At 40.8% G+C, this 20,663-nt stretch overlaps 3 protein-coding genes across 4 annotated transcripts in view; 2 read left to right on the forward strand and 1 right to left on the reverse strand.

Annotated features, from left to right (window-relative positions):
* Positions 1-9,119, forward strand: part of RHPN2 (rhophilin Rho GTPase binding protein 2) — a 29,776-nt gene extending 20,657 nt beyond the window's left edge. Inside the window, exons 8-15 of the mRNA XM_039383045.1 lie at positions 852-1,039; positions 2,295-2,451; positions 2,903-3,022; positions 3,119-3,313; positions 4,505-4,581; positions 5,228-5,374; positions 6,209-6,364; positions 7,616-9,119. Of these exons, the coding sequence (XP_039238979.1) occupies positions 852-1,039; positions 2,295-2,451; positions 2,903-3,022; positions 3,119-3,313; positions 4,505-4,581; positions 5,228-5,374; positions 6,209-6,364; positions 7,616-7,867 (1,292 nt within the window). The 3' untranslated portion in view covers positions 7,868-9,119. The remainder of the gene's footprint in view (positions 1-851; positions 1,040-2,294; positions 2,452-2,902; positions 3,023-3,118; positions 3,314-4,504; positions 4,582-5,227; positions 5,375-6,208; positions 6,365-7,615) is intronic.
* A 682-nt stretch (positions 9,120-9,801) lies between these two features.
* On the reverse strand, positions 9,802-13,429 carry FAAP24 (FA core complex associated protein 24). Its single transcript, XM_027744738.2, has 5 exons — positions 13,351-13,429; positions 12,070-12,222; positions 11,142-11,281; positions 10,693-10,845; positions 9,802-10,118 (listed from the first exon to the last, which is right to left on the reverse strand). The coding sequence occupies exons 2-5, from the start codon at positions 12,179-12,181 to the stop codon at positions 9,876-9,878; spliced, it is 648 nt and encodes a 215-aa protein (XP_027600539.1). The 5' UTR covers positions 12,182-12,222; positions 13,351-13,429; the 3' UTR covers positions 9,802-9,875.
* Positions 13,430-13,524: 95 nt separating this feature from the next.
* CEP89 (centrosomal protein 89) overlaps positions 13,525-20,663 on the forward strand; it is a 32,967-nt gene continuing 25,828 nt past the window's right edge. The window contains exons 1-6 of one of the 2 annotated variants that reach the window (XM_027744732.2): positions 13,525-13,630; positions 15,615-15,721; positions 16,944-17,099; positions 17,638-17,839; positions 18,647-18,752; positions 20,342-20,373. In XM_027744732.2, coding sequence (XP_027600533.2) covers positions 13,592-13,630; positions 15,615-15,721; positions 16,944-17,099; positions 17,638-17,839; positions 18,647-18,752; positions 20,342-20,373 — 642 coding nt within the window. In that variant the 5' untranslated portion in view covers positions 13,525-13,591. The remainder of the gene's footprint in view (positions 13,631-15,614; positions 15,722-16,943; positions 17,100-17,637; positions 17,840-18,646; positions 18,753-20,341; positions 20,374-20,663) is intronic. The other variant, XM_027744733.2, reaches the window with a different exon arrangement.

Below are 20,663 nucleotides of genomic sequence, written 5' to 3' on the forward strand. Positions count from 1 at the left end.
AGAAACTGTTAGTAGGAAAATACAGCACAACGTGGCCAGAACTGAGTGTAGTGGCAAGAAGGAAGGTTACAGAAGCTGGGACACTCAAAAGGCAGAGGTCTTACTGTTACACTTTTGCAGGATTATCAGCAATTAGCAAGCTGGTAGAACTCACTAAACCAGTTGGATGACAGGCACACTGAAGGTTATGCTTCCATCTGTGAACCTGTTACTCAATATTTGCACTGTACTTAGTGTTTGTTTTTAATTTGATAACTAATAGAAATTACATTTTGGTGGAAACAAATGTCTAAAGAAGAATCTTATTTTTACCCCATTAAATATCAACACAGAAAGGTTCTAGTTTACTTAGAGGCATAGAATGGAGCTTTCCCTGGGGCAAACAATGCACTGAGCAGCATCTGAAAGGGAGATTTATAATTAAGTTGATAGGTTTGTGTTTTTTCCTTCCATGCTGCTGTCACCTGTTTACAGCTATGCAGGTTTCTTTCTGTCCCCTGTATAAACCCTGCCTCCTGCTCCCATATACAAGTCACCTCCAGTTCAGCACAGTTTTATGGTCCATCCCAAGAACTGTTCCAAACAAAGCTGGAGGCAGTGCCCTCAAAACTTGCAGTCTCTGTCGCTCCTCTGAACTGTAGTTTTGAGAACTGTGCCTGGGGATGACTGATGGAAACACAAAGCAAAACCTATAGGTCAGTTTAATTCCATGTACAGCAAGAGTCCCTTCAGATTGCTGCAGTGCAATACTAGAAGATATGCTTTTAATCCTAATTATTGTGGTACATGATAATTAAGTTCACTTGTTTCTCTCTTTGTCATGCTAACAAAACCATTTTTTGTGGTTTCAGGAGTCCTAAGCTACTTAAAGGAGACTTTTACTCACACCCCAAGTTATGACATGAGCCCAGCTATGCTGAATGTGCTGGTGAAGATGATGCTTGCCCAAGCTCAGGAGTGTGTTTTTGAGCAGATTGGTCTCTCTGGAATACGCAATGAGTTTTTCACACTTGTAAAAATGACACAGGAAGTTGCCAAGGTGAAATATGGGACTTTAAATCTAGTCTTAAAAATAACTGTTTACAGTGCTGTGTTAATAGCTCCAGCTTCTAGTAGCATTAATGGAATTTATTAAAAATTCAGCATTTATTAAAAATAAAAAGGGACAGCTCCCAAGCTTCAGTGAGAATCACAACCTTACAGAAGATTAAAACGTGAATAGCTGCAATTTAAACATTGTTTTAGAACTGTTACAGTTTTTTAGTTAATAATTCACGGAGCTGAACAGAAACATGCTGAGACACTCGGGCAGTAAATTTGCTGAAGGCTTTTTTATGTTGCTATTTATGTTGCTCTTGCAAACAGTACAGATTTTGTCCACAGGACTACACACAAAAGGCCAGGGTTGTTTGTGTGGTTCCCTGTTAAGTATTGAACACAACCTGTCTTGTTTCCCAGCAAACCTAAAAAACCCAGGTCCGAAAGAATAACTAAATTGTAACCGAGGGAAGGACCATGATGAACAGAGCCAGACTGGTACCTGCAGAACTGTCTTGGGACTTGCCAGACAATGAGGCAGGCCCAGAAGGTGTAGTGCTCCTACTTGGAAGTGCATCCCAAAAATTGGGTCTGCCACTAAGACATTCACCTGCTTTCTGAGTCATTTCAGAGTAGCAGATCAGCTGGTTCCACGCTGGATAAACAGGCAAAGCCTTTCCTACCAAGCCTGCAAAGTTGCCCTGACTTACCTGTAGGATTGATCAGCTGCTGGGGAAAGACCTTTTGGTTCTGTCAGCTGGAGAAGTTTGATCCATTAAACCAGAATTCACTGCTTGGAAAACTTTTATTTCCTCTATGTGAAGTACAGTATCCCAGTTTTAACTAGACCACACAAACTTAAGGCTAGGTGTGACTCCACAGTTTCAAAGTGAAGCACAAACTTACTGTATAAGTAATATGCTTCACCCCTTTTCTCAACTGAATTAACTCGATCAGATATATTTACAAATTAAAACCTCTTTATTATATGGTGTTTTTATTCAACTCTGAACCCATAAAGGCTTACTGACTCAGTCCATCTGTTTGGGTACAACACAGATTTGCCTTTCTCATAAGGGAAAAATCAGAGATGGAATTTCAGATTTTTTCCAAACTTATTTCCAATCCTTTCTAACTGTATTTTTTTCCCTCTTTGATGTGATTGCATGTGAAGTTATCTTAAGACTGAATATGATATCCCTTACTTGAGCACCTAATAGCTAATGTTAAATTCTCATACCTGTGCTTTATTTCAGGTGGGAGAGGTTTACATGCTGGTTAACACTGCAATGAATCAGGAACCAGTGAAAGAAAATATTCCCTATTCCTGGTCTAAGCTGGCACAAATAAAGTCAGACCACTACAAAGCTCTGGCACATTATTTCACTGCCACCATTCTGTGTGACCATGAATGTAAGAATCATACTTCCTCTCTATGTTCACATAAATAACAGTAATAAACACACCAACAGTTATAATTTGGTCTGTAAATAGGACAGTAACTTTGGCACTTCAATATATGTTAAATTGTGTTCATATGTTAAATTTTCCTACTCAACCATGAGGCCATGCTCTGTAGTCTTTTACAGAAGAATCTGAAAATTCAATAAACCAACTTTAGCAGAAACAAAAGAAAAATTATATGCTACTAAATAGTTCCATTTTTATCCACATATTCTGGCATAGAAGTATTATTTGCCTATTGATGCAAGACTGATCAAGATGATGAAACTGATAAAGTTCCTAAAAACTTGAAATTCCTATTAATATGTATATAAAAAAAAATAACTCCCCAACAATCCAGCTGAAGGAAGGGGGGAGCAGGAGGTGTGTGATGGTTGGTGTTCGGTGTCCCTTGTTGCAGTGCAGCCTGGTGATGATGAGGACCAGCAGGAGAAGGCCTTGTCCCAGCTCTATGACCACATGCCCGAAGGACTCGTGGCTCTGGCTGTTCTGAAGGACAAAGTGAGGAGAAAACAATTAGGTAACTGCCACTTTCACACAGTTGCTCGCTATCATTTGAAAATTCCTTTGTGTTTCTTGCCTGGGGGTGACAGCCCGTGGTTTGTGGTGTTGGCAGGGAAGGCACATCTGCGCCAGGCCGTCGTTTACCACGAGGAAGCTCTGAGGGTCTGCGGGCTGTGCAAAAAGCTGCGGAACATTGACGTTCTCCAGGAGGTGCTGACAGCTGCACACAAGCGGTCACTGCTCAAATATGCTCAGCAAGAGACAGAAGATGACTTTCTGAGTCTAATCCAGGCTCCAGATATCCTTCGTAAGTGGGCACAGCCAGGGATAAAGGAAGAGATTCTTTCCAGAGAGGGTGCTCAGCCATTGGAATGGGTTGCCCAGGGAAGTGGGGGATTCTCCGTCCCTGGAGGTTTTTAAGAACAGACTGGATGTGGCATCAGTGCCATGGGCTGGGAACCACAGCGGGGTTGGATCAAGGGTTGGACCTGATGATCTCAGAGGTCCCTTCCAACCCAGCTGATTCTATGATTCTGTGATATCTAACCATACATGAACATGCTGTCATATCCTGCAGCCAAAAGATTCTGCACATCTTTCTCAGAGATCCTGGAACAGCTTGGCCGTTGTGTTTATCCCACTCTGTTTGAAGTAGCACCTGAACAGCCATAAAATAGGACTTAGCACTTCAGGGGGAGTAGCTGGAAGTTAACATGAGTAAACGCTGTGCCAGATGAGCTTTAAAGCATTATAACTTCATAGAAATGCTTCCTTAGGACTGGTGGTAATGCCCTTAATTTAGATATATGGATACATACGTAATATGCATCCATGCATAACATAAATAATGTACAAGTATATGCTGTACATTTGTAGAGTTCAGATTCTTCACGTGTTTCCTCAATCACAGAGAAATAAATTTTGTTACAGCTGTTCCACAGTGTTTGTCTCAGCCAACACTGTTTTCTGGGGTAGATAATTGGTGGTTAGTTGGAATTCAGCTTTTTATGGTGGCTGTCTTGAGAACTAGGAAAAATGGGGAAATTTTGAAAGATAAAATCACATGAGGGAAAACTGGTAGCTGTTTCTTGAGGCACAACTCTTGTACTAGTTTGGGTTGTTAACTCAATTTGACTGCTCTTGGTTTTTTTCTACCTTAGTCCAGCTCATACAACTTTTTCCTCTTTGGAAGGAGGAGGAAAGATGAGTGCTGGCTTTAAATACTTCCCAAAGAAAAATAAATTAAAGAGGGGAATAGCATAGTTTTGTTTGGATGGATTTTTTAAAGTTTCCTGTGTTGCTACTATGAGATCTGAAGATATTTTTAAGGCCATTCAGATATTTGTCTTACAAATTGTCCACGAAAATGAGGTTTTTCTACAGCCTGGCAAGAACTTAGGAGAAATTTCTATCTAGCTTGGAATGCAAGAAAAACAAATTTTAATGTCTTTTAACTAATAGCTGAGAGAAAATTAATTTTGTTTTCTTTTTGTTTTAGCTAAAACAGAGCATAAAATAGAAACAATCGCTCCTCAGTTTTCCAAGGTGAAGGTTAAAGACTTCTTTCACAAGCTGGTATGTGACGTGCTAATGCTGACCAACCTTTGTCATTTTGATAGCAAGTATAAATTCACTCTGCTGTGAGAAAAGGGACACAAGTATTTTAGCCTGAAAAAATGATCCTGTAGTAACTGGTTTTTCGCTGAACTTATTGGAGAGATTATTCCTAGCTTTAGAGGTATAAGTCCACTTGAGACTAGCAAAGAAAAAAAGTGGCATTTGTATGTGGCTTGCAGAGCATTCAGCCTTGATAACCTTCAGAAAAGTCCCATGGAGTCTTAACAGATAATTGCACACAGCTTAAAGGTGGGGAGAAGCTGGTGGTGCTTGGAGATGGGCTGCAGGGTGTGTGACCTGGGCGTGACACAGCCAGGCTTTGGGAGTTCTGGTTGGGATCAGTAATACAGGATCTCAGAGCCCGCTGCAGCCAAAAGATTGTGCACACCTCCGAGATCCTGGGACAGCCTGGCCGTTGTGTTTATCCCACTGTTTGGAGTAGCACCTGAACAGCCATAAAGCAGGACTTAGCACTTCAGGGGGAGTAGCTGGAAGTTAACACGAGTAAACTCTGTGCCAGATGAGCTTTAAAGCATTATAACTTAATAGAAATGCTTCCTTAGGACTGGCAGTGAACGTGCTGTGCCTGCTGTGTTCCCTGCAGGGCCCCCTGACGGTGTTCTCAGCCAAGCAGAGGTGGACGGCTCCACGCACCATTCGCATCCCCCAGGGAGCAGGAGAGCTCGGATTCCACCTCAAAGGGGGTTCACCAGTACAGATTTATTGTCTGGATCCAGTTTGTCCTGCAGCAGTAAGTACCCTGGGGCAATATTAACAGTTTCTGTGCAGACTCTGCCATAGCCATACACCTTAAATGTAACTTTAGCTTGTTCATACTGGTGTGTGGAGTATTTATTGAGTTCTATACACTAGAATAGTCAATTCATGTCATCTCAACACATTTTCAGTGCTATATACACTGTAGATTAAGTTTGGGTATCCCTGACATCACATGAAACTAGAGTTGATTTCTTCCTCTGTTCACTCTTAGTAGTTAAAAAGTCACAAATAATAAAAGCAGGTGTTACTCCCTGTTTAATTCAGGAAGTTGAAGGGATAAATGCTTTAAAAAATAGCAACAAGAATAAGGATCAGGATCAGGAAGGGAAGACAAGGTAGCATGTGCCCAAAGAAAGAGAGGAAAGAACATTTTATTGGCTTGTAACCTATTGTTCTTTCAGGGGAAAATCCAAAGGGATAAAGCAGCATGCAGTGATGAGCACAGTTTAGCTCTAGAAAAGGCAGAAGCAACCACAGAAGGACAAATGAAAATAATGAAGAAGTAAACAGGGCAGAAAATATCTCATGGGCAGCGATAGGGTAGCAACAACCAGCGTTCATTTCCTTAAGGGGAAAAGCAAAAAGGACGTAAAAAGAGCCAACATTTGAGTATACCAGAATCACATTTATCGATGCTAACTCAATAGGTAGTTTGGGTACTTGGAAAAGTTGCACATGTCTGGCTAGACAACGGGTTTGTAGCATCTAAGAGGGTAATGCCTTTAAGGCAGGTACTGTATGATGACAAAAATGTTTTATGCATCTCCAAATTCAAGACAATAACCTGTGCACCATGTTTTGACAGTCGATGGGCCTGAAAGAAGGTGACTACATTGTTTCAGTCGGTGGCGTGGATTGCAAGTGGCTCGGAGTGAACGAGGTGCTGGAAAAACTGAGGAGTGTGGGAGAGCAGGCCCTGGAGATTAAGGTTATCAGTTGCCAGGATACAGCAGCATCTTTGGTATGTCATGAGGCAAATATGTTCTGCAGACTGGAGATGTGAGAGTTTTTTTTACTTGCCTGCCTTCAGTCCCTGATCAGCGTTTACTTTCATGTAGTCAGATATCCCACTCTGCTAGGGAATATTTAAAGCCTTCAGGCAAGTGTTCAGTTTTAAACAATCTGCTTAAATCATTGTGCCTTGGCAAGGCAAAGTAGTCTGCGTGCATAAGAATGGTTGGGTGATGAGATTTTTTGTAGTGAAGCTACTCGAGATTAATTGCATTACAAATTTCAAGGCATAGTTTAGTTCCCCGAACTTGTCCTGGGGGATGAAAGTATTACCTTGTTCAACACTGGAAAAACCACAAGGAAACAACTACGGATGAAACAGAACATCCAAGACCACATGTTTATTTTCTATGCACTGTTAACATAAAGGATCTGTGAGTTGTGTATTAGATCATGGACTAATGTACGTATTTTTTATTTTGGAGGACTTTAACTGTCTAGTCAGTTACTAAACTGCTGTAGAAGCTTTAGACTGAGGGAAGGTCATCACAAGATTTAAAAATGTTAAGCTCTAAATAACTTAGTTGATGTGTGAAAGAACCTGTAGTTCAGCTAAATCCACTACTTCATGCTCCTGACATTCCCTGGCAAACCCAGGCGTTGAAATAGTGTTGCCTTAGAAGCCCTCAAGGTGCCCTTACTGCTGTTAGGTTTTCTTACTTTAAGAAGTTGATTTTCCTTATTGAAAATAAGGAATTACACACCTGCCATTCTAAGCTGCAAACTGGAAACAAAAGGCTGGGATATAATCAGATTGCTCCCGGGCACAGCTAAGATAAGACACAGAAGGCTGTGCCTTTCAGGTTTCCCAAAAGAATGTCCTACAGCAGCTCTTGTTGTCCTAGTTGGGATCACCATGGAACCTGTCCAGAGACAGCAAAATATTCCCCTTCAGATTTGTGCAAGAACTACATATTTCAGCTTGGTAGGGAGGCCAGGGTATATATTATATAGTTACCCTAGAAGCAATAAATGCTTAACGACCCATGGAAAGATTCCCAAGTTCCTTTCTGCTGTGCAGAGGATCCCCTTGGGTGTCCGTGTGCCAAACCCCGGGAGCACAGCACTGCCAAGGGCTCAGTAATGTCATTAGCCCAGAAAGCTGCCCTGCAAAGCTGCCTGCACAGTAACCTTTTGTTACTGGCAAATTCTGACCCACTTTGGGTGACCGGTTCTTACAATGCTTCTCTTTTTCCTACAGCATAGCAAGAGTGCAACTTACTCTGTGGGAATGCAGAAGACCTACTCTTTAATCTGCTTAGCCATGGACGAGGATAAAATCGATCAGACCAAGAAAGCCCCGCTGAAACTCCCTTTTCTAAGTTGGGGATCTAAAAACAGACAGAAAGCTGCAAGCACCCTCTGCCTGCCTTCAGCTGTGGCTGGAAGTTCTCAGACTAAGAAGAAGCTTTTACCCTTCACACTTCTGAACACGGAAAGTTCATTGTACTGAATCTTCCAGAAGGATCTGTTAACGTGACGCTTCTGTTTAAAATGTATATAAAAATCAATTTTACCTTTATAAAAATCAATTTTATCTTTATATATGTGTGTATAAACTCAGACAAATACCGTTGGACTTCATTTGCCTGTGCATTGAGACACTGATGAAGGTCAGAGCCTGGCAAAGACTGTAAAACTGAAGTATTTGAAGGTCAGAATGAAGTGGTTTGGGAGGTATGCAATAACAATATGTAGAGGATAAGTTGCTTACATGAGGACTGGATTCCTTTGGAATTTCAAGATACAGTTTATCATGACTAATTTTTTATGACTAGGCTAGATGGGAGTTATTTATTACAAACTTGATGCTGCATGCAAAACAATAGGGGACACTTTAAAGGATGATTTTGCTCTTAAAGTCTTAGAGTTAATAATAAGTCGCTTAACACTACTTTAATCTTAAACCACAAATGAGAGAGAATAATGTTATTCAGAGAAACTAACCTTGTGCCAAGGGGTGGTGTCATAGCATTGTGGTTTTTATGCAGACACTTGGTGTGTTCTGCTGAATAGGTAATTTAATTCTGGAAGAGAATTAGAAGGCTTAAAATTTAAAATATCTTCTGAACTCCAAAAGGCTTGTACTCTGCTCTTTTTCTAGGTTACATTTTAAATGCCTGCTGATGCAATTGTTAAAAACAGGCTTTATTCCAAATGACATTATTTAACCTACTTACCTTGAGACTTGTATCTTATTAGTCTTGATAAAATGAATTAGCTGTGAAACAAATCTCAAAGTGGACATATTATAGTATATTAATCAAGAATATATAAATTGCAGTGATGAGGAAAAGAGTGCTTGTGCAAGTGGCAGAATATTTATTTACTATCATATCAAATCCTTCTGTCCTTGGAAAAATTCATGAGCAGCTATACATATATAGTAAGGAGGGAGACAAGGACAACTGGTGAGCATTTCTTTGAGATTCTTCTCTTTTCTAAATGAACTGAAAATTGCTAACACTGTAGTGTTAGTTACCATTGCCATCTACAGAGTAGATATATGCTGTTTGATACTCAAAACTTAAATAAGGAGAGTTTGCATCTTGGTGTAAACTTGAAAGCTGTCGTTTATTTTTAGTTTCTTATGTAGTAGGTGTAAATATCTTGATGACATTTATTTAAGAATAAAAATCAGATGCTGTCACTTAGTAGTAGCTTTTTGAATGATACAGCATAATTTACAGGTTTTTGCTATTTACTGTTGCTGTGCCTCGTGTATTTCTGTGATGTTGCTTACAAATATCTAAAAAACTTTCTTAAAAGTTTGTATTGGACAGTACAGGAACTTAAGAGTTTAAAAGTGGCTTCCTTATAAAGAGTATAAATATATTTCTAGAGTTTCCCTATAAAAGTTACATAAAAAACTTAATACTCTTTCCCATGTATTTGTAGTTGGGCTGCTTTTACACACCCAAGCACCAGTGGGCAGATACTGATATTCCATTCACAAGAGATTCACTTTGCCTGGGGGGCTGAAATGGCTCTCCAAGTAACAAAATCTTTAGCAAAGTCACCTGAATGCCCCTTCTAGCTCTTCATTTCTCTCAGTTCTGTTGCAGATATTCCTGTTCCAGTCCTCTTGCAGATATTTCCCCTCTTAGCTGCATCATTAACTGCCTTCCTCCTCCCCTCATCACAGTCCTTGGGGAAAGGTTGGGCCGAGGGTCTTTTTAAATTTAAAACACTCCTCAATTCAAGTCAAAACTTCTCTGTTTTCTGTCAGCTAACTAAAGAATCATTCTACACTGAGTGGTAGCCAACTTGCAGGGAAATTAGTGTGTGCCTTATGTTCTTGCTCAGAGCAGAGGAATATTTGTAACAATTAGTTAGCACCCTGCAGTAGTTGCCAGCCGTGATTATAAAAACTACCATAATACGTGATTATTAAAACCAAAATTTTATTATTCACAAGAAAAAAAACCCATACAAAAAGTCTGTCTTTGCAAAATAGCGTGTCAGGAACAGAGAAAGGCATGAATTTGTTGTGCTGCTGTTTGCCCAACTACTTGCTCCAGCTCGCTGATGGACGCGTTACAAAGCCGGTGGATGCTCCCAAAGTGCTGCAGTAGAAGCAGAGCTTTTGTTTTCCCGACTCCCGGGATGTGCTGCGCTGTCTGGAACAGCGCTGGCTCTGCCAGCTGAGGTCGCTGCTTGCGCAGGAAGGGGTTGGTGCCCTGATCCCGGCTCTGCTCCCGCACCTGCAGCCAAACACAGCCGTGAGCCAACCGAGCAGGAGCTCTGCTCTCAGCCTTTAAAGTTGGTTCTTTCATGGCAAAGCAGGTCAGGGCAATCACCGGGAAGTTTTAGAAACGAGCTCCCTGCTTCTGTGTGTGCCCTGATTTTGATGCAGTTCCACAAAGTCTCACTAGGGAACGGTTTCTTAATGAAAACAATGATTTTTGTCATCTTTTTGATGCAGAGAAAGGCTAAACAATATAAGAACAATTTCCTTAGCCTTAGAGAAAGCAAAACCTCAAGTTGGTTTTGACAGAGAACTTAAGTGAGGTTGCCTAATGCTATCTAGTGGTACCTCGGTGCAAGATCACAGGAAAAAAATCCAGGATCATATTGTTCAACCTTTTTTTCCTTGTTTCTTGTTCCCAAAGGAGCCCTCTTCCCACTGAGCTATACCCCCATATCACTGTTGCAGGAGATTTATTCCTTACATTCAAACAATGTCGTGCTCCTTTAAGATCCCAGCTATCCCAGATCGAGAGCTTTCCCACATGCCCCACATTTTAAAAATATTTGCCCACTAACACAGACACTCACCAGCTGAACAATGAGCTGAGCAGCTTCTCCTTGATTTGCCACAGGAAGCAACACCATTCCAAGTTCGAGTACAACGAGTTTCTGTACTGCTGAGAAGTACTGATCACTTATTTGGGTTTTCTCTACAATTACAAGTCCCCTGAGATTGCTGCCCTGTATTGAAAGGGAAAAAAGAAGAAAAGACCTTGTTAATGACAAGCTGATGCAACATAACAGAGTGAAATTCTTTCAAGTATGAGCTGCCTGATGGCAAATCAGAGGAAGAACAGAAGTTGCAGCAGCATTACTGAGGTTTAATGCAGCACCATCCCACAGCTTCAGAATGATTCAGCTTTCCAGTGGAAACTATCTTAAAAGTTTAGCTAGAATGTAAAAATAACACAAGGAGAATGTTTTCAGAAGCACAGAATAAACAAATATCAACTGAAACCTTTTTATTTAGCACTTACATTTCTAAACCTCACCAATCTTCGTTTGAATTCATCCCCTGCAACCAAATCTGCTTCAGAAATATATAAAATGCAAGTTCTATTGGAAAGATGAAAGTCCACCAGTCCCAGGCCATCTTCAAAAATGAGTTTGACTTTCCCTTAAGGTGAGATTGTTGTAAGAAAAATACAGTGGTTAAAAACAAACAATTACTGATATATATATATATAAAACAGTAACTAAAAAAATTATATACTATAGTTATATATATACACTATAAATATAAATATATACTAATATATAACATATAAATATATATAAAGTATATATAATATGAAATATATACTATATTTTTATATAGTATATTTATAGTATATATACTATACAACTACTATAACAATTACTGCACAGCACAACCTTCCTGATGTGTCAATAATCCTAGTGACCTCACAATGAACTTTATATTCTGTAAAAGCCTTTCTTCTCCTTAAGTAAAACTGAGACAAACAATCCAAAGCACTGTGTGATGTACTTTGGTAATGCCAATTAATAGCACTCCAGATCTGTAAGTGTTGTAGCTGCTCAGTAAACTCTGAGCTTGAACAAAAATATCACACACTTTTCTGGGAGGATCATCCTGGTTTAGTTTGCTGTGCCAAGAGATGACAGCACAGGATCAGTATCCATGTCTAGTGGAGATGCACAACCACAAAGCCCCACAAGAGCAGATTCTGCTGCTTCTCTTCAGTGCTCTGCACCCATGAGCACATGACAGAGCTGATCACACAGATATATCACAGGATTCTTCAGTAAAAAAAACGTACCACAAATCTGGGACCAGTCAGGCACAGATTAATGCATATTCCAGCCATTCTTAACACTACTGGGTGATAGACGGGCAATGCTTTGCCAGAACTGTTTGTCCTCTTCCAATTTGTTTGTGCTTACCTTGTAGCCTTTGGGCTACCTCTGACCCTCTCCACTTCTCATTTCCAATTACATGACCATAAGGGACAACTACAGATCCTGCTGTCACAGGGAAGTTTGCTTTTGTTGTCATCAGGACTCCTTTCAAATCTTTACTTCAGTAGCAGTTACACCCTAGAAGGAAACGTGGAAGGGACAGTAACATATTTTAAAAACCTGTTGCAAACTTACATATTTTAATCATAAACTTAAGATGCAATATTCTAGAAGAGACACTTATCTCCTTCCCCAAGACTCCTTACAGTTATGGTTAGCATATCAAAACCAGTCAGCAGCTCTGTTCACCTGAACACAGGCTGCTGGCTTCAAATTCCACTTCCAGCTTTACCACTAAGTCTGAAAAATGTCTGAATTAAAATACAGGGATGGTGGAAAACCCCACACTGCCTCTCCCACGCCTTCATCCACCCTCCTGGGAGAAAGTCTGCTGGAATTGCAAAGCCGACTCCTGAGGCACCTCCAGCCACAGCTGGTGGGAGTCTCCAGACACATTATTAGAAGGGAATTGCTGGAAGAGATTATTGTCAGGTTTGCCAGCCTTATATGATGTTCTGACTTCAGGGGCACCTGGGAGTCTGGGAGGCCAAGGCATGATTTGAGGAGACACCACAGACAAGACAGTACTGCTGCAAACACAGAATCACAGAACCAACCAGGCTGGAAAAGACCTCTGAGATCATCAAGCCCAACGTGTGACCCAACCCCACCCTGTCACCCAGCCCATGGCACTGATGCCACATCCAGTCTGTCCTTAAACACCTCCAGGGACGGGGACTCCATCCCTCCCTGGGCAGCCCCTTCCAACGCCTCATCACTCTCTCTGTAAAGAACTTCTTCCTGATGGCCAACCTAAACCTCTCCTGGCACAGCTTAAGGCTGTGACCTACTGCCGGTTCCTGGGAGCAGACCCCGATTCCCCCCTGGCTCCCCCCTCCTGTCAGGAGTTGTAGAGAGTGAGGAGGTCTCCCCTGAGCCTCCTCCTCTCCAGGCTGAACCACCCCAGCTCCCTCAGTTTCTCCTCACAGCACTTGTGCTCCAGACCCTTCACCAGCCTCGCTGCTCTTCTCTGGACCTGTTCCGGCCCCTCAGCATCCTTCCCAAACCTAGGGGACCAAAAGTGGACACGGCACTCGAGGCGCGGCCTCCCCAGCGCCGAGCATGGGGCAGAATCACTTCCCCGGTCACAGATCCGCGCACAGACACCGAGGAAAAGTCAGACCCTCTCCCCGACCCGGCGCTCACCTGCCCGGCCCGGCCTGGCCCTCAGGAGCCCGACCCGCTCCAGCCCCAGCGCCCCGCGGCGGGGCCGCTCGCCCTTGGCAACCGGCTGAGTAAGGCGCGCTCCGATTGGAGGAGCGCGGGCCCGCAGCGAATCCGCCGCGCCGTTGTTGCCGGGCGGGTTGCGGGGGTGAAGCGTCTGGGGCGGTGCCCGGGAGGCAGCGGGGTCGGGTCGTTTTGTCCCATCCCGTCCTGTCCCATCCCGATGTCGTTCCTGTTCAGGAGAGGCCGCCCCGGCCCCTTCGTGAGTATCGCTCGGGGTATCCCCGGGAGTGGGGGCAGCAGCGCAGCGCTGGGCTGTGCGCGGGCGGGACGAGGGGAGGCCCCCCGGGGAAAGCGGCCGGTGCCAGGGATCGCTGAGCGGTTTGACCGAGGTGAAAATCGGGGGGAAAATAAACCCCAGGCAAAGCCAGGAAGGTGTCCGGAGGCTGGTGTGCTCCTTTCCCTCAGTACCAGTCCTGCCTGGCTTCTCCAGAGGTCTGGACCCCGGGCTGGACCCCAGGCTGGATCCCGGGCTGGCTCCGCGCTGGCAGTGCCGCTCCCTCTCTACCGAGGCGATCCTCGAAGCGCACATTCACTGCTCTAAAGTGAACTGATACAAGTTACTGTATTAATTTACTGTTAAAAGAACCCAGCAGACTTTCCTGTAGTTGGTGACGTTAACACATAAGTGGTTCCAGTTAGTGTTACAGTAGCTACTCATAGTTGGCAGACTGCACAGCTGTGAGTGTAGCAAACACCAGGATCTACCTTCTCTTAGAGGAAAACACTATTCTCATTGGAACCACTTATATGTTACCGTTACCAACTACAGGAAAGCACGTTGGCGTTTTCTTAACACTGAATTAATGTAATGAAATTAACGTCGGGAGATTAACGTAATGAGAGCTCAGGGCAGCCGAAGGTTGCAGAGTTGCCAGCAATGTTATCTCCCAACGCACTTGAACTGATTGAACTCTTGTTATTAGAATTAAAGTATCGATCCTCTGTTGTTATCATGCTTTTTACTCTTAGTTCAGCTGTATTTCCTGATACCCTGATTCCCCGTATTCCCTGATCACAGTAAGATATTTCCAGTCACCAGCCTTTAGCAAACAAACCGGTGTGTCCCAGACAGACCTGCAGAGTTCAGGAGCAGTGCATTAAGATGCAGTAAGATAAGGCTGAGTAAAAATGCTGTCTTTGTAATGCACCATTTAGTTATTTGATGTGCCTTCCTGTGAAGACAGAAGTATTTCCCATTTTGCCTCTTCATTCCCCTGTTGGAGTAGTAAATTAAAGAATAACTTGGAGAGGGAGGGGGAATCTCTGTAGAAGAAATAGCAGGAACTTGGCCTGTTTTACTCCATCCAAAGTTGATGGATGTTATTATGGCCTCATTTATTCTGATGCCTAGAGACAGGACAAGAGGCAATGAGCACCAATTCAAACACAGACAATTCAGCTTAAACCTGATAATAAAATACTGTGAGGTGGTTCAACACTGGACCAGGTTGGGGATACACAAGATGTGACTGGGCAGGGTCCCCAGCAACTCCCTCTGGTTGACCCAGCTCTGAGCAGCAACTTGTACTAGACCAGAGCTCCCTTCCAACCTCAACTATTACATGATTCCATTCTTTGTAGGGAACTCTGGTCCCACTTCTTCTGAGCTGGTGTTTAATATTATCCCTTTTAAAAAAATTACTGTGTTTGCTGCTAAAGCATTCATTAGATTTTTTTTTTAATTCAGGTTGAACCCTTGACTGCAAGACTTAATGACAGGGTTATTTGTCCATCTCATACTGCTGTGACTGAGGGTTAGTTCTGACTGACAGATTCTTGAAGAAAGGGACAAATATTGTCACTCTGAAGCAGCATTTGAATATTTTGAAAGAAGTTATTTTCTAGTCCTGTTTTTCTTGTATGTATATACAGGAAAAAATGATGATGTTAAAATTCTGGTTTTGCAGATTGTGCCATATAGTGGGTAGAAAACCTTCATTCATGGTTCTCATGTAAATTACTTTCTAACCTCCATTTGCAGCTGTTCATACATGTAAAAAGTTAAATTGGAACCATTTCAAGTCCTCAGTTTGCATCAATTGCATGTCATTGTTCTTCCTTTTTACATTATTTCGCATTGTCAGTTTTTGTGCGTGTTCAGTTCTGTGGTTTGTTGTTTGTTTTTTTTTTTCATTGTAATCCTTAAAAGTCATTGTCAACTAATTTTATTTTAAATTGTTTAGAAACATATAGCTCATGGCCTGGTCCCTGCTGCCACCATAGCTCCTAAACCTGCAGTTCCCCGCACCCCTCCCCCTCGTAGTCCAAACCCTTCTCCAGAAAGGCCCAGGTATGTTCTGATTTTTTTTTATTTTTTTCCCTTCCTCAAGTACTATAACTTACTAGAAATGCATGATTAAAAGAATCACATGTCCTTGCTGCAGTATTTGTATAAAGCTTTTCACAAAACCAATATATTTTTAAGTGGGTCGCTTCCCCTCTTTTCAAATTTTTCTCCCACTCCTAAGTGTGCTACATACTTAGGGTAATAACCATTAAGAATATGGAACTTGTCTGAGTCAATGAAAGACAAATGGACTGTTTAAAGTTAGAGTAATTTTTAATTTGGCTGCCACAGTAGACCGTAGAGCTGCAGCAGCACTAGTGCTGTGAGTCAGGAAATTTTAGCACACTAGAAAACCGTAAATTAAATGTTATGGATTTTTTTTTTTAAGTCCCATGACAGGGACTTAAAAAACTGGCATAATCCATTGGATTGGATGTAGCAATATAGGCAAGTCACATAGAAAAAACCACAAATCTGTTTTTCTTCTAAGTTGTAGTTTCTTACAGTTTTTAGTCTATATTTTCTCCATGTTTAGTTCAGTTCCAGTTGTTTTCCATGGCCTTTCTATAAGATTCCTACTTAATCCTAGTTCATTTCTTCTTCCTTTTTGACTTCCAGTTGTTTTCTTTCCTTTAGAGTCCTTGCCATTTCTTTGCTTTAATCTTAGTTCCTACTAGTTTTTCCTCTTCATCATATCCTTTCCCATACTCCACAGTGTCCCACAAATAGGCACTTCTGTTTACTTGTCCTGGTTTGCAGTGTGCCAACATTTATTAACAACTTCAGAGTCATCAGTAAAAGGTTCAGGGTAGGGAATAATGGAAACTAGGAGGCAAAATAGCAGGACTTGGAACACTTTTTCTACACAATGCCAGGTAGTATTGTTATGACTAAAGTGAATGCTAAATGTTGTAAATGGTTGATGTGAATTTTAGGAAAGTAACTCAGAATATGTCATGATTTTCATGCATGTGATTTGGGAAAAACAGTAGGTATTGTACTGGAAAGCTGCATTACAATGGCTTGCCCCATTTTGTGCTTTCCTTTGGGAGTTAATAGTTTATAACCAGTCCTGTGGGCATTCAGTGGGATTTATGCTTGTGAACTGTGAACACTTTGCTTTGCTTAAATAGTGAAGACGTTTTGCAAAGGAAGATATGTCAAATGTGGAGAGCACAAGAGGACAGCAGCATTGCTTCCTTGGTTTTTCTCTGTTCTCTTGCAGGTCTGCTCTGGCAGCAGCAATCCTTGCCACAGCACTCACAGGGCGCACTGTTGCTATTCCTCAGCCTCGGCAGAGATCCCTTTCTGAGAGTGATTCCACCTCTTTGGAACAGGAAGGGTTTGAACCATATGCAACAGTGACCCAGCTCAGAATAGGGTACTGTACACTTCTGGTTTACTATCTCAGGTTAGAAATAGAACCTGCCAGTGATACAATTTTACCAAAGAGTTACAGCAAACTCCTGCTTTTTTTCTCACCACATCATAAATTCAGTCTGAAGTGTCTACAATCCTTCTGCCGTTTCTTGTGAAGTCTTCAGAGAGGCAGACTTGGATTGTACAGCAGTCAGAAGTAAAAATCATATATTATTTCTGCCAGGTGTGATTAACTGAGTTAAATGACACATGGCAGATATTACAGTTACATGACAGATATTTCTTTAGGTAGAATTAGCAACCTTCTATCTCTAATGTGGCATTTTCTTTAAGATGGAGAGGACAAGGTAGTTCCAGTATTAATTGTCTGGTTTAGAGCACACACATAGGCTAGATTCCTAGTGCAGACATTCGCCTCTGTCAGCTGTGTGGACTTGTGGTGTACATTGTAAAACTGATGGTTCTACTTTACTATGTGGGTTTTTTTGAAGAGTGAGCAGCAGAGTTGAAAGTGGCATTAAGTTGCTTTTTACCTGCAGGTCCACCTGGAAACCTGATGGTTGTGACAAATCTCCTGTACAGTCCCTGGAAACATCAGGCCACTATGGTGAAGATGAGGACATGGATACCTATGTCTCAGATGCTGATAAAGAGGCAGAGTCCAGCTGTCAGAGTAATGAGAAGAGGGAAGAAAGCTTTAGCACAAATGCTGTTTATGCTGTTCCCTGCAGAAATAAAAAGGTAGGATTTTTAAGTGTGTTAATTACTTTACCATGTTTTAATATATTAATGCACATGTTAAATATTTCTGATGCTTAATGTTTTCTTCTTATTCTTCAGACATTTATTCAGTGTTTATTTCACATGCTTATTTTTGTGATTCATTTACTCTTACATGAGTTAGGTTTGTTGGTTCTCACAGATTCCCTCTCTCTGATTATTGGGAGCCTTTTCTTACTGGGAAAACACTGGTATTTTATATAATTATAATGCATAATTTATTCTTGTAAAATGCCCAATAATTTATGTTGCCATGGTACTTACATAGTAGATGATTTGTTAAGAGCACTTTACTCTTAAATGGTGAAAGCTTAGTTCATGTTTCAGTATTGTGCTAATGAGCACAGACTTATAGAGACAGGGAGATTGGGAATCAAATGAAATAAATTACCTTGAAGATCAGGAGCTTCTTCTGTGTTATAATTTTGGATTGTCTTAAACAGCATGCACAACTTAATACTCCTAAGGCATATTTAAAGTTCAGTCCAAAATGATACAAAAATTTAACAAATGGGAAGAGGTACCTGAGTAGGAGAGAGGCAATAAAATGCCTCTCAAAAAAATGCTTCTTCAAAAAAAACAACACTAGGGAAGTGGAACCATCAGTCTTTCACATTTTGGAGTTGTGGTTTGTATTGTAAGAAACCAAAAAACACCCCTAGGTGAAGAGACAGTAGTAGACTACAGATTTCAGAGAGATATCAAAGCAGAAGGGCTGTTTTAACACTGATACCATGATTAAAATAGGCTTGTCTTGTTTTTTCATAGGAAGAGTTTCTACCATCTCTCACCTCTAACACTGACAAGAAAGAGGTTCCTTCCCAGGAAGCTGAGTCTCAGGTGGTGGTGGATAAATCAACTTTGCAAATAGAAGGTAAATAAACTTACTGTTACTTCAAAATGCCATAAACCATAGGGAAAGTAATTTTTGAATAAAATAAATGTAATACTATGTGATAATGGTATAGCCCTTTTTTAAAAGAGCAATTAAAAATGCTACTATTTACTTAACAATAATTTTAAGTAATTATAGAACATTGAAAAGATGCATAAAGAGGGAAGATTGGTCTATATTCACTGTGGAATGACTTCCTAAATATCCACTATCAGCCAGTGTAAAAAGAGAGGGGGGGAAAAAAAGGTTTTGTGAACTCTGTCTTGTCCAGTACAGTCATTCTCTACTATAAATCCAGTGAATCAGTTCAATTTATGTTCTGGAAATCTGGAGTGTTACTGTGCTCAAAAACTGGAAAAAATTAGGAACTATAGAAACTACCAATGTTAAAAAAAAAAAGCTGCAGATAGAGGAGAACATTTTTAATCAGTCATGTTCCTTGTACGAAAAAAACCCATCAGTAAGAGCTTCTGGGTTTTTTAATAATCAAATGACATGATAGTAGTGTTGCTTGTCCTTTCTACAGAAGTTGAATCATTATTGCTGTCTTTTAAGGTCTAGGCCTTAAAACTGTACATCAGGTCACAGAGGATGTTTCTAAAGAATAGAGAAATTACCCTGATCGTCAGGCTCAGGTTATCACCCTAAGCTCTGAATTGTTAAGCTTCACAAATAACTTTTTTTCAATAAGTAATTTCATTAGATCAGAGACATTTGGTTTGTAACTGGACCTGTTGTTAAGCTGTTTTCTTGTAGCAATACAATATTGTGGAGAAAAAATTAAAACAATACAACAAGACCAATCTACTTGTGTCACAGTTTTATTGCATAATTGTCTCGTCTGTTCTTTTAAAATCAGGAAAATGGGAAATAATTAGTTTCAGAGCTGGAAAATGCAGTTTTTACAGTGGATGGCAGCACTCTGTAGCTATTGAACAGGAAAGAGAAAGCAGAACTGAGTCTGTTTTGAAAAAATATTGTCTTTATAAGTTTTATTGTTTTAGATCCCAGTGTTTTTTCAGTATTATATCAGTGAGATATTTGAGAAGTTTTATAGAGAATAATATCCAAAAAGAATAAGTTCCTTTCATAAAACCATTTGGAAAATGAAGGCATTGAACTGAAAAGAACAGGATATATACACCATTTCTAATCCCTCTTCTACACAGTACGTGCTGCAGGTCTTGGAAGCTGCCAGAACTGCACTTGCTTTGTTCAGAGATGCAATAGGATTCAAGCCCAGTGAAATCAATGAAAATACTTCACTTGTCCTTTAGTCAAATTCTAAAATGATAATAGAAGCCAACAGTGCAGCATCATTTCTTCCCCACTTGCATCTATACAGTGTGAGGGAAAGGAAGGTCTCACAGCAGTGTCCTAACACCCCATGAAAGGGATAGTGGAAAATTAGTGAGCTAATCTGTGGGTTGGGGAGGACTTTCTTACATTTATTTGCATTGTACATATGTGTGCATACATATCCTTATGAACCCTTATAGTTTACAAATAATTTTTGTAGTTACAAACAGTTTTTATTTCAGTTGACTGAAAGATCTGTTTTTCTTTAGCAGAAGACCAACATCTTGGCTTGAACTTAAAGGTAAGACTTAGATAAAGGTTGATTTATGATGTATTTTGGAAAATAGGGTGTCATAAAGAGCTGTTAGTTTGCAGTCACTTAAAAGAAAATTAATTTATTGCCACTAGGGAATCTTTTTCTTTTAGAGTACAAGAATGGCTAACCATTCCTTTTGAAGAAATACAGCTATATAGGTAAATATACATACAAAAGTTGGATTGTTTTTTTCTTGTCTTCTGTTACTTCTCATGTGAAAGAAAGAAACTGAGAATGGGACACATCACACTACAGCAAGACATGGCTCTTACTGA

The sequence above is a fragment of the Pipra filicauda genome, unplaced genomic scaffold (genome assembly GCF_003945595.2).
Source record: "Pipra filicauda isolate LSUMZ 115617 unplaced genomic scaffold, ASM394559v2 scaffold296_size2174093_pilon, whole genome shotgun sequence".
In the NCBI taxonomy this organism is placed as follows: Eukaryota; Metazoa; Chordata; class Aves; order Passeriformes; family Pipridae; genus Pipra; species Pipra filicauda.